Raw genomic sequence first — 15,756 nt, 5'->3', positions numbered from 1 at the left:
AATCCTACAAGGTAGATACCATTATTATCCACATTTGATAGATGGTGCTCATGCAGGTTACTAAATGAAAAGCTGGGATTCAAGCCCAGGCACTCTGGTTTCAACACACATGCTCTTAACTACTCATCTATAATGTCTCTTGAAAAAAAAAATTACCAAAATTATATTTTAAGAATTCAACTAAAATAAAAGGAAAATGAAAATCAATAGAAAATACGGAGAAGAAAGTTCTTAAAAGAAAACTGTCACCAAAAACACTAAAAATGACAGAAAATTGCAAAAATTAAGAAAAATGCAACCTTCCCAAAATAAGTAATCCAGGTTAACAAGCAGTGGAGAACACAGGTATACCTCAAAGATACTGTAGGCTCTGTTCCAGACCACCACAGTAAAGCAAGTCACACAACTTTCTGGTGCTCCAGTGTACACAAAGGTTACGTTTACACTGTACTATGGTCTACCAAGTGTGCCACAGCATTAGGTCTAAAAAATGTCAGCTTTAAAATACTTTAATTGCTAAAAAATGCTGACCATCACCTAGCCTTGAGTTGCAGTAATAACATCAAAGATCACTCACTGATCACAGGTCACCATCATAACAAATGTCACAATGAAAAAGTTTGAAATATTTGTGAGAGGAAAATTTGTGAAAGTGAAAAATGAAAAGTTTGTGAGAATTACCAAAATGTCAGACAGAGACAGAGAGTGAGCAAGTTTGTCAGGAAAAAATGGTGCTGACAAACTTGCTTGATGCAGGGTTCCCCAAAACTTTCAATTTGTAAAAGGATGCAATTTCTGCAAAGAGCAACAAAAAGAAGCTCCAGAAGACTAGGTATGCCTGTATCAATAACAGTCCTGGTACATACAGGTGATATATATATATATATATATATATATATATATATATAGTATAACATATATATATATTCCTATATATACAGGAAGTGGGAAAGGGTGATACACTTCAAAAGGGTTGAAACCAGAATATTATCTTCCAGGAGATCTGTTTTAAATTGTATACCAGATGTTGCACATGAATAGTCACACAAAAGGGGGTGGATGTGGCCACAAGAAAGGAAAAGGAAAAGCAGAATAAGCAAAGGATCTGTGGATAACAGATATAGTTATTCCTTCATATCAACCAGTTCCACAACTGTGGATTCAACCAACAACCGATCAAAATATTCAGGAAAAAAAATTACAGAAAGTTCAAGAAGAAAAACTTGAACTTGACACAAGTTTTTTGTGTCAAAAATGCTATTATTGACATAGCATTTGCATTGCATTTACATTGTACTTAAACTTACATAGCATTTATCTCATATTAGGTATTATAGGTAATCTTGAGATGATTCAAAATATGCAGAGGGGATGTGTGTAGGTTATATGCAAACACTACATAATTTTTATATAAGGTATTTGAGCATCTGCAGATTTGGGGTTGGGATAGTCTGAAACCATCTCCTGCAGATATTGAGTGACAAATGTACTCTCCATAGTCTATATACAACAACTTCTTGCCAACTCATTGATGTAGCTCCTCTCTTCAGCTCATACGTGAAAGTGTATATGTGCATATGTAAGTACATTTTCTGAGTGCCTATATTTATTTCTTGGCAAAGACTTCTAACAGTAAGTTAAAGGCTGCATTATTTTTCAAGACATCTACTTTTTAGATAACTATAGTAGGATCAGGCCTCCCTAGGGCTCAGTTGACAAAGAATCTGCCTGCAATGTGGAAAACCTGGATTCAATCCCTGGGTTGGGAAGATCCCCTGGAGGTGGGCATGGCAACCCATTCCAGTATCCTTGCCTGGAGAATCCCCATGGGCAGAGGAGCCTGGCGGGCTACAGTCCATGGGGTCGAAAAGAGTTGGACATGACTGAGCGACTAAGCACAGCATAGCAGGATCAGTATGTTAAAAAACATTAGGTCTCACTTGCCGCAAACCTGGACACATATGACAGCCTCTAATTTCTGTTAAGGTCTCTGTAACCTTCAGATGTCAGAGGTATTTCTAAATACCTCCGGAAGGTTGGGATCCATATGGCTGAAGACCCATCTTTGAAAACACAGATTTTGAAATTTTAGTTTGCTCCCATTCTCTCCTCTGGGCAACTAACTTGAGCTCAGAGAATGAAGACAAATTTTAATATGCTACCTGAGGAAAATGTAAAGAAAGGAAATGAAGGAAGAATAAAACTGACTTATGTCCTCCATACTCCTTCATAAAATCACATAATATACTCTAAAACCAAAGTGATCTTTGGATTATCAATTATGTCCAATTATGCCTGCCTGTGACCTTGCCTGCCTGCTACCCTGTCCGTCTATTAGTAAAGTGAGTACTGTTAATTTCAGGATAAAATTAGTAATGAAAGAAGAGATCAACATTCAAAATAATTTAGTGGTCAAAATAATTATTGTTAAACTAGAATGTTGTGAGAAAAACAATAGTAAAATCTTAAAGCAGGTCGATAGTAATTTTTAGAAGAAACCTGAATCATAAATTGACTCAACAACTATTTCCTGAAAGCCTACTGTTCCTGCACCCTAAGGGTACAGCAATTAACAAACTCCCCCCTCTATGGAGCTTATATTCCAGAGGGTGAGGCAGACAAACAAACATGTAATATATTCAGTGAGGGTATGTGTTATAAAGAAAGATAAGAGGAATTAGAGGATGAGGAGTGATTGAACGGGAGGGTTATTTTAGGTAAAACTGTCAAGTAATGTCATCCTAAAAAGATGACTTTTCAACAGAGACTTGAAAAACTGAGAGGAAACCACATGGGTAACATGGAAACCACATGGGGAAAAGAACTTTCCAGAAAAACAAAATAAATCTATTCTTAAATAATCAACACTCAATTTTCTATTGGAAGTTAACCCCTCTAGTGCTGTGATGCTCATTAATACAAAAGTGGTTGTGCTGAACTGTGCTGACAGCAAAATAAATTCTATTTTTGAATGCAAAAGAATTCACTCTCCCATGAGCCGAAAACATGTGTTCTTCTCATCAAAGTTTAATATACCAAATATGCCTATTTTAGCAAATATGGAAATATTTTTTAAAAATGACCGTAGAAGACAACACTCAAACTAACTTCCCACCACATCAGACAACTAATTTAATTAATTTAATTATCTCTATTAATTTGGTAAGAATTTAAACCTCATTTTCTCTTAAGAGGATATACAGCAATTTAAAAAGTGTCATATCTGGAGTTCCTCTGGAGCTGAATCCTTTGTTCACATTAAAGTTTTATTTTCTTAGTATTCCTCTTGATGCTTATTTAGCATGTTAAAGTTGTGTGTCTTTTAAAATATCATCTATGGAAAAAAATACCATGTATGGGTTATTACTTAAAAAACAACAAAGAAGTGTTTTAATGGCAATATATAAACTACAGAAAAATTTTAAAAATCAGTGATTCTGTTCTTTGGGACAAAAATTTTACAAATTTATAATTAAAAATATATGTATAGTGAAGCTCCCTGGTAGGACTTCAGAAATTTTATTTCTTTATGTATGTCTATAAAGTGTATCCCTTCCTGCTTCAACATAGAAACAGACATAGAGCCTTCTAACATACAAGCAAGCCTTCTAACAAATAAGTATATTCTATTTCAGAGTCCTGGCACAAAATTATGGTACAGTAAAGTCAAAAGGAAAAGAAATCCAAAATCCAGAGAGAGAGAGAGAGAGAGAGATACTATTGTTGTATTTGCTTTAAAGAACTCTAAAATAGGAAATATGGATTTATAGAAAAAATGTATTTCAGTATTTGGGATAATTACTTCTAAATGTTTTAGCTTCAAAAAATATTCATCACAAAAGTCCTTTACATAGCAAGCACCTAAAATTTGCATTTTATTAACAATTTCACAATAATTTGATTTTCACCATAATTAGTTATCTTGCCAAAGATCTATCCATAGAGCAAAAGGGGTCATTTATAAAGAACAAGTGCTTAATTTAAATGCACACTAGGATTTTGTCATTATTTGGGGTACAGAAAATAGGTCTCTGCCCTGGTAGAAAAACCTTCTAAAGTTTTTGTTGTTCAGTTTATAAGGAATATGTCAGAAAAGTGTCACCATAATCCAAAAGTTCAAATTTAGGGAAATATAATTCTGAACTAGTTGCACACATTTTGAGCAAAGATCCATGCCCTTACCTCCTTATCACCACCTCACCTCTCAACCCCACTTTCACCCCATCCAATCTAAGGGAATCCCCTACTTACTCGTCAAGAACCACACCCATGGTTAACTTAACCTTAACTTTACTCTTGTACCAACTTACCACTCAGTGAAAATAGAAACTAAGAACAAGGTTAATCAGTTTAAAAAAAGAAGAGGCTAGTTACACTCAGAAATTTAGGGAAAAAACTGAAATTCTCCAATTTACTTCACTATGTCAACTCCATCTAAAAAGATGGGGCCACACACATGTACAAAACCACCACCACAATGTCAAAAATGTTTTACAGTCTCCGTAGACTGTGTGTATATATTATTCTCTCTGTGGCATAGTCTGAATTCAGATGTTTGTACTCTAAAGCTTTTTGACCAGAGGGTCAAAATGTGAATTAAATATGAGTTGCTGTTTATTTTAAGTCTGCTTGAGTATGACTCAAACTAAAATACATGAAACAACAAGCATATGTCTGACAAATTCCCTTAAGTATATATGTATGCTAAATTAATCATGATTTGTATACAACAAAGTAATACATACAACAGGAGTAAACTCATGCATAATAATTTTTTAAATACCTTCATTTTAAAAACATAACCAATGTAATTTTAAAAATACTAATTCAAAATAGTATATTTTAAGTAATTCTACATGGCTGGAAAATATTTTAAATTTAATTTTACCTGTATAATCCATAGAGAAGCAGTAGGCAGGGAACTGGGTATTTTCCAAAGTAAAACTCTATCAGACTCAAAATGAAACAGCTCCCTGGACAGGCAAACTGCTCTGGGGACAGCCTCCTGCCATGTGACACTGAGCACACACACTTCTGCTTATCTCTATTCAAGTTGCAACGGTCATGGCTCTGCTCTCCTTTGCCTGTTTTTTTAAAGTCAGCCTTAGAAAAGTCTTTCTTAGAAAAGAAGTATTATTTCTTCCCATTTCATTCCTGCATTATTAGTTTAAAACTAGGGAAAAAATAAATTTTCCTTCTTTCTCTAAGTGAAAAGAACTCAAAATATGTGTACTTCATCCTAGTACTCAACGTTACCAAGCAGCATAACCTGAAAGGAGTCAGCAACCAAATTTTTAGGAAAAATAGTCTTTTGTCATTATGTTCATTCCTTTGATAAGTATGCACATGTGATCTATTTGAAACACATTTGATTTGTAAACAAACCTAATACAGGTGATGAAAGAACAATCCTTTAAAGCATATCTAAAACCTTTAACTCATTTGTCTGAGTTCTGAGACAGACATCAGATGAAAAGGACATATGGTCATTCCTGTGACAGACTGTATCTGATGTAATCTTTTATGTCACATTGCCACATGCACTGAGCCATCTTTTCCTTCATTACCAACTGTTTTCAACTTGAATATGTCCTGGCTAAAGAAACCTTAAGAATGGTTACTTCATCTTGACACAATTCTTTAGACCTTGCCCAGAGACAAGATATACATTTTAAAATTTTTTATCAGCTGTCTTTTTTTTTTCAGCAACCTGAAGGGTTGGATAATTTCCAGTTTATAAATATAGTAATTGCAACTACTACAACTGCAACTACTACCTGCAACTACTTTGAGAAAGAAAAGTATTGATGTTTTGAGTGGTTTTATTGTAGTAGGATATTTTGCTACTTTTCTTTCCATGGAATAAGTTTCTCCATAAGATAATTACAAAGCTGATAATACTAAACAATATGATTCTTATTTTCAATATAACATCAGAAATATATATAGTACAGAAATCTAAACATTTTGAGCCCAACATCATCTATAATTCTATGAAATGAATAAGAAAGCATCATTACATTCAGCCATCTAGGCGATGCTTCATTACCATAAGCAGATCCCATCACACCACCATTCTGCTAACAGTCAAAAGCTGTTAATTCCCATCAACCTCACCTGTCACTGTTGCTAAGCAGCCCTGTCTTCTGGGGCTTTAATTCTCTTTATCTCAATCTAGGGTACTGACTGGGGAGCTTTCCATGAGCCATAAAAATTTGATATACTTTTTTCCTGGTAATTAAAATGTGCGAATGGCTAAAACATTATGATTGTTTTAAAATGGTAAGCTAAAAATTCCTAGTAATAGCTGTCTTAATTTCCACACAACTTACAGGTATGTGGAAATACTGATAGCCATTATCAGATGTCACATGAAATGACGTTTTAAGCGTTTCACAACTTAGTACAGTCAGCATGGATTTGAGCACCATTATTTTAAGAATAATTGTTTTATTTTTATCCTTTATATTTTATAACTCTTAAATCACAGATATTTTAAGGAAATGCATTTTATTCACAAAGAAGAACATAATGAAAAATCCAAATTAGAAAGTAGAAGACAGACAGACAGATGGGTAGATGGCTCTAAAACCTACAGTCCACAGTTAAGTGATTCACCCCACCCCAGAAAGCCAGCAGAGTGGTTAAGAGCCAGGCTTTGTGTCAGACAGACAAGGTTTAAGTCATTCCTTAACTGGATGACCTGAAGCAAGTTTTTAAATCTCTCTGATCTCAACTAAGTGACAAAGGGCCTAGATCAACATCTGGTTTGTGACAACAGCTAGTATGTAAACGGCACTTAATGTGGCCAGTCATCGTTCTAAATCATGCATTAATAACTTAACCCATATGATAACCCTGTGAGGTATTATCCTCATGTTATAGGTGAGGAAACTGAAGTGTGGAGGGTGTGTAACTTGACTGAGGTCACACACCATACATAACAAAGCAAGGATTCAACCCAAGTAGCCTCACAGATTTTTTGTGCTTCCACTACACAGACCACCTCCACAGATAGATGATCAATAAATGGAAGCAGAACAAGAAAGATCATTTCCAAAAACTAAGTTCATTCTTTCCAATAAAACCAGTTCTGCAGTTTGCCAAATATTTTAATTCAGTTTATAAAAACTCTCATTATAGTCTATGTTCAATCCCAACACACAGAAAAACAGATACACAGAATGAAAGGGATAATGTCTAAAGTCATTCAGTTCAGTTCAGTCGCTAAGTCGTGTCCGACTCCTTGCGACCCCATGAACTGCAGCACGCCAGGACTCCCTGTCTATCACCAACTCCCAGAGTCCACCCAAACCCATGTCCATCAGGTCAGGATGCTATCCAACCATCTCATCCTCTTTTGTCCCCTTCTCCTCCTGCCCTCAACCTTTCCCAGCACAGGGGTCTTTTCAAATGAGTCAGCTCTTTGCATCAAGTGGCCAAAGTATTGGAGTTTCAGCTTCAACATCAGTCCTTCCAGTGAACACCCAGGACTGATCTCCTTTAGGACGGACTGGTTGGATCTCCTTGCAGTCCAAAGGACTCTCAAGAGTCTTCTCCAACACCACATCTCAAAAGCATCAATTCTTCTGCACTCAGCTTTCTTTTTTTTTTTTTTTTTAGAGAGTTGATCAACTTGGTGGTTTATTTTTTTTTTTTCCATTTATTTTTATTAGTTGGAGGCTAATTACTTTACATCATTACAGTAGTTTTTGTAATACATTAAAATGAATTAGCCATGGATTTACATGTATTCCCCATCCCAGTCCCCCCTCCCACGTCCCTCTCCACCCCATCCCTCTGGGTCTTCCCAGTGCACCAGGCCCGAGCACTTGTCTCATGCATCCAACCTGGGCTGGTGATCTGTTTCACCATAGATAATATACATGTTTCAATGCTGTTCTCTTGAAACATCCCACCCTCGCCTTCTCCCAGAGTCCACAAGTCTGTTCTATACATCTGAGTCTCTTTTTCTGTCTTGCATATAGGGTCATCATTACCATCTTTCTAAAGTCCATATATATGTGTTAGTATACTGTAATGGTCTTTATCTTTCTGGCTTACTTCACTCTGTATAATGGGCTCCAGTTTCATCCATCTCATTAGAACTGATTCAAATGAATTCTTTTTAATGGTTGAGTAATATTCCATGGTGTATATGTACCACAGCTTCCTTATCCATTCGTCTGCTGATGGGCATCTGGGTTGCTTCCATGTCCTGGCTATTATAAACAGTGCTGCGATGAACATTGGGGTGCACGTGTCTCTTTCAGATCTGGTTTCCTTGGTGTGTATGCCCAGTAGTGGGATTGCTGGGTCATATGGCAGTTCTATTTCCAGCTTTTTAAGAAATCTCCACACTGTTTTCCATAGTGGCTGTACTAATTTGCATTCCCACCAACAGTGTAAGAGGGTTCCCTTTTCTCCACACCCTCTCCAGCATTTATTGCTTGTAGACTTTTGGATAGCAGCCATCCTGACTGGCGTGTAATGGTACCTCATTGTGGTTTTGATTTGCATTTCTCTGATAATGTGCACTCAGCTTTCTTTATAGTCCAACTCTCACATCCATACATGACTACTGGAAAAACCATAGCCTTGACTAGACGGACCTTTGTTGGCAAAGTAATGTCTCTGCTTTTTAATATGCTATCTAGGTTGGTCATAACTTTCCTTCTAAGGAGTAAGTGTCTTTTAAAGTCATTGTGATAGCTTAAAATGAGAGTTGCACTAGCCAGTTAAGCAGAAATAAGTACTCAAGTGCAGACAGTTATAACCGTAAAAGGACTTGTACTGTGTACTACCCCACTCTCCCAGCAACCACCAAGTCCCTCCTTCCCCCTCTACTTTTCAGTTTCCAAATGTCACAGAAGATACGACTTATCTGGCCTCTAAAAAGGCTGAGCAGTTTCCTCTGACTGTAACTTCAAAGCTTACTCAGGAGGACAGCACCTTCAGCTAGATCCTCCTGCCTTCCTCCCCAAGAGTCTTTTCTAGCCTCATCTCACCCTCAGCAAAGGAGACTCACTAGTATGCCTAGATGCACCCCTCAGACACAGAAACAATTACATCACAGTCCTCCCCAAAACATAGTTACAAGTCATGGGAGTCACAGGTTCTGTGCAAGCCATCTGTTCCCAGTCCACAGCCGAGGGACAAATGTCCTAAGTGCAACTGCCTGACTCAGGAGCTGCCCACACTGCATCCCCAAACCCCATCCCAGAGTCGGGCTATAATCTATCCCTTCATGGTCCAAGCCGGAAGAAGTAAAATTACTGAAACAGACCTGTTGAATCAACACTGCTACTCATTACCTCTCTGGTTTGGAAAAGTTCTGGAATACTTACAGATGTGTGTTACCTTTTTCCTCATAGGTAAAATGAGGAGGTTGAACTGAATGATCGCTAAAACCCTGTGCAACTCTAACAACACAGGATTCTACTTTAAGCCAATTATAGCTGGATGAGAAAACTGAAGTGACTTCCAGCAGGGAGCTCTTCCTTTTCCTCCAGCCCACGTCACCCCCTCCTCCATTGTGCTAGGGTGTTGGGAACAGCCCCACCTTAAGGGTGGGAAACCAGCAACCTAGCAGGTATTGTCGAAATCTAGGGCATTTACATTGAATGTCTAATTTTTCCAAACATTCAGACACTATTCCTCTCTAGACAAGCCCTAGTAACTCAGCATAGGGGTGAGCAAATACAAACATTCACAAAACACAACAGAAACAACTGGTTGAAGGCCCTGCTTACTGATGAGTTCATGGTCTGGTAGATCATACCTCTTAGGACAACCAGCTCTGGGTACCAGCAATAAAGCTTCTGAACGTGACCCCTCCTTCCAAAACATGACTGAGACAGACTGGAGAGGAATTGCCAAGCTTTCTACAGATGACAGCTCAGGGTTGAAACACAGATGTCCTCGCTTTCCTCATCATGGCCTTCCTATCTGGAGTAGTTCCTGCTATGTGAGCCCATAGCCCTTCACCTCCTTAGAGAAAGAGAATGAACAGAGCTCTCGCTTTACACTTTCCTCTTAAACCTGAATACCATTTACCATAATTGAACCATAATATCTTACATCATATTTCCAACTGATAGAATAACTCACTTTATCACACATTTTAAAACCCCAGGCCCAGGTTTGGATTACAAATGCTCACTCTGTTATTCCAGAAATGAAAAGATGGGGTTTTCCCTCCCGTCTCTATTCTCATCCTCCTCACCAAGTCATTAAGTGAAAACGCCTTAACGGTATGCCTCATTCCAATTTCCATCTACTCTGAGGGAGAACAAAGGTTACCTAAGAAGTCACTGCTTATCCATGCTTCCTACCAACACACTCCAGCCTGCATCAGCCTCAGTATTTCCTTTTCATGTTCTGCCATCCTTCATTGCTTACAGGTTTGCATGATTATCGCACAGTCCCTCCCATATGTGAGAAGACTCCACGGCAAAAGGGTTCTCTGAAGAAAATTCTAACAGCATTAGCCCATCTCCTTGCATGAGTGTGCTCACCATACTTCAAAATGTTTAATAAACTAAGACACAGCAGCATCAAGCACCAACCAGATAACAAAATAGGACAGGAACTGTTCAACTCAATACCATGGACCAAGACCAGTGCTATATATTCTTCAAGAAAGTTAACAATCATCCTCACCCACCACAAAAGCACAATTATGACCAAAGGCAAGGTGAAACCTGACAGAAGATCTACTTTACACAACTACAAACCCTGAGATAGGGATTATTTCTAGATAGACAACTTCTCCGCTATATTTGAAAAGAATAAGGTCAATGGTGGCAGGATCCAAAGCTCTCAGTAGCTGCAAAACTCAGACCTCTTATGAAGTAGGAGGGTCACTCCCTGCTTTCATGAGCTCAAAAAAAAAAAATGATATCAAGTAACCACAGCTGGAGAGAGGGGGAAAATAACTTTTATAAGAGGTGGAATACCACTGATGTTTTTATTCTGTCAGAACAGTATTGTAAAAAGAGACATCAGTTTAAAGGTTTAAATTAAACCAGTGAGAAATCCATCAACTAACCCTGACATAGAGTTAAGAGTCATGAGAAATATAACTAACATTATTAAAATGCCTGGTAAAGGAGGGGGAGATGCAGGGTGGAAAAAAAATGGCTGGTAAAAACATGAAAGATTAAGATCTTCTTCCCATAAATATGGATCTAACAATAAATGCATTTGTTAATTTTATACTTTGAAAGTGAGGGTCATTTTATATATGCTTGAATCAAAGCTCTAGTGGAAAGATCACAAGCAAATCCAGGTTTCTACAACAAACAGAGAGATGCCCAAGTCAAACATATCCTCCTGTAGAAAGCTTCTTTAGAAAAACCACAGACCTGTGTGGTTTCAGTCTGTTCACCTGGCTGGCAAAAGGAACCACTGGAAAATAAGCAAAGGAAGTCATGAAAAATAGTCATGAATGGATTATTGTGGGTTGTCCCAGAGACAAAAAACAAACAAACACAGTGGAGAATCCTTCAAAAAATGTAGCATTACTCAGCTAGAGTTTTTGGTAAGCAAAGAAAGTCACAAATTTCCATATGTACTCCAAACATAAACTAACCTTGATGTTTTAACAGGGGCCAGTACTCTTTCTACAAAGCACCAAACAGTAAATATTTTAGATTCCATGGGACCGTTCAGTCTCTCACAGCTACTCAATTCTGCCATTTTGGTGCAAAAGTAACCATAAACAACACATAAACAAATGAGTATATGTAGTCTGTTCCAATAAAACTTTATTTATAGACTGTGGAACTAAATTTTTTATAATTTTTATGTATCATGAAATATTTTTTCTTCTTTTGTTTTTTTTAACCACTTAAAATATTTTTAAAAAATATTGTTAGCTTGAAGAAACAGGTGGCCCTCGGACTATAGTCTGCCAGCCCGGTTCTATAATCTTGACTACAGTTAATTTGACCTTTCTTTGAAAGAAGTGATTTTCAGTTAGGTCTCTACCATTAACAAAATTCACAAAGGTAATGGATTCCATCAACAACAGCTTGATGGATCAGGGTGGGAAATTCAAGAAAACTTCTATTCCAAGTCCCTTCATTTTAATGGTATGAGTAACATCTAGTCTTGACAGCCCACACTACAGGTTCACTGTCCATCATGTTAGAATTAGTGATAAATACTGAATTAACTTGTAAGAAGTCAACTATTTTCACAGTGTAACAAAAACATTTCCAACCCACGTTCATCTATAGCCCTCAAAAATTATATAAAAATGGAAATCATTAAGACCTCTAAATCACCTCAATTATACTATAAGCCAGGAAACTTTGTACAAAGTACACTCAGAGTATAAAATACAAATAACAGCTAGCTTGGTATGGAAAAATCTGACCCCATTCACCAACAGTAGCTGAAAGAGAATTCTTGAGAAATAAGAAACTTAGATTTCAAGACTAAGTGCATAGTCAACTACTTTGGATAGCTATTTCACAACAGCACCTCATTTTTATGAAATTAAGAAGTAGGTTTAGATTATTTTGGTACTTTTCTAGCTCTAAAATTTTTAGAGCTACATTAATTATTTACATTAATTATGTAATTATGTGATTACATAATTATGATATCTGATATACATTAATTATGATATCTGATGTAACTCACTGAGGGTTTCAGCGATTTTCACTTTTCATTATCCTTCAGATGAGAAGCAGATAATTTTCTCTCTGCTCTTTTATTTCTGGCTTTTCAAAAGGCCACTGAAAATACACTTCTGATTAGCATAGTTGCTGCCTTCTTAGAAATACGCATTCTTAACACAGATATAACTGATTTAAGAGAAAATGTAGAGGGGGGACTGGGATGGGGAGTACATGTAAATCCATGGCTAATTCATATCAATGTATAACAAAAACTACTGTAATGATGTAAAGTAATTAGCCTCCAACTAATAAAAATTTAAAAAAAAAAAAAAAAGAGAGAAAATGTAATGCAGTATAATACTTGGAAGATGCTTCCAGAGACACATATTTGTGTCTGCTGCAACTATAAAATCCAAGTTCCATTAATAAAAGCACACATCAGGTCCTTTAGCTACCACAGAAATTTGTCTTTAAAACTGCTTCATTTTTCTACAATAATCACATCCTTTGTCTATACAAACCATGCTTCAACTGCCTCTAGAACCAAGCAAAACTGAATTTTAGTCCTTGCCATTGTTACTTGTAAACTGAAAGGTACTCACTCACCTCCAGGTCTTATTTTCCCCATCTGTGGAACAGGAACACTGTTCTTGGTAGCAATGGAAATGATACATACACAATGGTATATAAATACTGATGTTCTTGAGAAGATACCTGCAATGTGTTGTTAGGTTTAAAAAATAGGAATAATATGCTAATACTTTTTTTTTTTTTTTGAAAAGCATACGGTGAGAAAAAGGAAGGAAATTCTGACACATGCTACAATATGGATGAATCTTGAGGACATTATCTAACAAGTGAAATAAGTCAGTCATGGAAAGACACAATATTGCATCATTCCACTTACATGGGATATCTATAGTAGATAAAGTCATAGAAAGAGAAAGTAGAGGGCTGTTGCAGAGGCTGGTAGGAGGGGAGAGGGGAATTGTAATGGACATAGCACTTCAGTGAGATAAGAAAAAGTTCTGAAGACTGGTTACACAACAATGTGAATGTACTTAACACCACTGAACTGCACACTTAAAAACTAGTCAAGATGGTAAATTTAACATATGTAAATTTTCCCACAATTTAAAATTTTCAGTAAATTTTTAAATAAAATAAAATTTAAGATACTTTAACAAAGCATACAATGTATTCCTTTGGCAGTATAATACTGACGATTTTCACTTTTTACTTTATATGATTTGTCATTGCTGCAAAAGCAGAATGAGCTCACTATGGAAAACATTCAACCCAGGGGGAAAAAAAGCGTTTTCATTTTTATATGTAAAGTAAGCCTAAAAGCCTGAAAACTGTAAAAATCTACCAGTTAAAGGTCCAATTAGTCTTTTTCTTTTTAATTGAAGTATAGTTGATTTACAATGTGGTGGGAGCTTCAGGTGTACACCAAAGTGATTTGGTTTTTAATGTACATATATTCTTTTTCAGATTCTCATCCATTATAGTTATTACAAGATAAAAGAAAATTACAGGCCAATATCACTAATGCACACAGAGGTAAAAATTCTCAACAATATACTAGCAAACTGAATCCAACAATACAGTAAAAGGATCATACATCATGATCAAGTGGAATTTATCCCACAGACATAAGGACTTTTCAATATCCACAAATCAATCAATGTATTGATTTGATATGGTGTAACAATGTAATACACCATGTTAACAAACTGAAGAATAAAAAACAAATGATCTTCTGAAATAGGGGCAGAAAAAGCTTTTGATAAAATTCAACATCTATTTATGACTTTAAAAATTCCAAAAAGTGGGCAAAGAGGGAACATACCTCAAATGATAAAGGCCATACAGGACAAACCCACAGCTAACACACTCAACAGTGAAAAGCTGAAAGCATTTCCTCTAAGATCAGGAACAAGATGAGGATGCCCATTCTCAGCACTTTTATTCAACATAGTATTGGAAGTCCTAACCATCACAATCAGAAAAAGAAATAAAAGGAATCCCAATTGGAAAGGAAGAAGTAAAACTCACTGTTTGCATATGGCATGATACTACACATAGAAAATCCTAAAGATGCCACCAGAAAACTACTAGAGCTTATCAATGAATTTGGCAAAGTTGCAGGATACAAAACTAATACACAGAAATCTGCTGTTTCCATATGCTAATGTCTATCAGAAAGAGAATTTAAGGGCACAACCCCATTCACCATGGCATCAAAAAGAATAAAATACCTAGAAATAAACCTAACCAAGAAGGCAAGAGATCTCAGAAAACTGTAAGATGCTGAGGAAAAAAACTTAAGATGACACAAGCAGATGGAAAGATATACCATGTTCTTGTACTGGGAGAACCACTATGTTAAAATGATCATACACCCAAGGCAATCTATTGATTCAAAGCAATCCTTATCAAACTACCAGTGGCATTTTTCACAAAGTAGAACAAAAAATTTTCAACTTGTATAGAAACACAAAAGACTCCAAACAGCCAAAATAATCTTGATAAAGAACAGAGCTGGAGAAACCACACTCTCTGATTTCAGATTATACTCAAAGCTATAGCAATCAAAACAGTGTGGTACTGGCACATACACACATACAAAACAGGCACATAGATCAATGGAACAACATAGAAAGCTTAGATATAAACCCATGTACTTATGACCAATTAATAAATGACAAAGGAGGCAAGAATATACAAAGGAGAAAAGATAGTCTCTTCAATAAGTGGTGCTGGGAAAACTGGAAAGCTATGTGTAAAAGAATGAAAGTAAAACATTCTTTAATACCATATACAAAAATAAACTAAAATTAATTACAGGCCTAAATGTAAGACTGGTTACTCTAAAACTCCTAGAAGAAAACATAAACAGAACATTCTTTGACATAAATCACAGAAAGATATTTTTTATCTGTCTCCTAGAATTATGGAAACAAAAGCAAAAATATATGAATGGGACTTAATTAAACTTAAAAGTTTTTGCACAGCACAAGAAATCATCAACAAAATGAAGAAAACCTAAAGAATGGGAGAAAATATATGCAAATGATGGAACTGACAAGGGCTTAATTTCTAAAATCTACAAACATCTAATATA

At 36.2% G+C, this 15,756-nt stretch overlaps 1 protein-coding gene across 6 annotated transcripts in view; it reads right to left on the bottom strand.

The window, feature by feature from the left end:
- The window catches only part of ST7 (suppression of tumorigenicity 7), a 254,937-nt gene that overhangs the window by 203,363 nt on the left and 35,818 nt on the right, over window positions 1-15,756 (bottom strand). Inside the window, exon 1 of one of the 6 annotated variants that reach the window (XM_070468818.1) lies at window positions 4,889-4,987. The exons of the other annotated variants lie outside the window; for them this stretch is intronic. Coding sequence (XP_070324919.1) covers window positions 4,889-4,901 — 13 coding nt within the window. The 5' untranslated portion in view covers window positions 4,902-4,987. Of the gene's footprint in view, window positions 1-4,888; window positions 4,988-15,756 lie in introns of those variants that run through there. 6 annotated transcript variants of the gene reach the window in all.

This window comes from Odocoileus virginianus, chromosome 1, assembly GCF_023699985.2.
Source record: "Odocoileus virginianus isolate 20LAN1187 ecotype Illinois chromosome 1, Ovbor_1.2, whole genome shotgun sequence".
NCBI classification, from domain to species: Eukaryota; Metazoa; Chordata; class Mammalia; order Artiodactyla; family Cervidae; genus Odocoileus; species Odocoileus virginianus.
The sequence above is the reverse complement of the archived record's forward strand: the minus strand, read 5'-3'. Positions and strand labels throughout refer to the sequence as shown.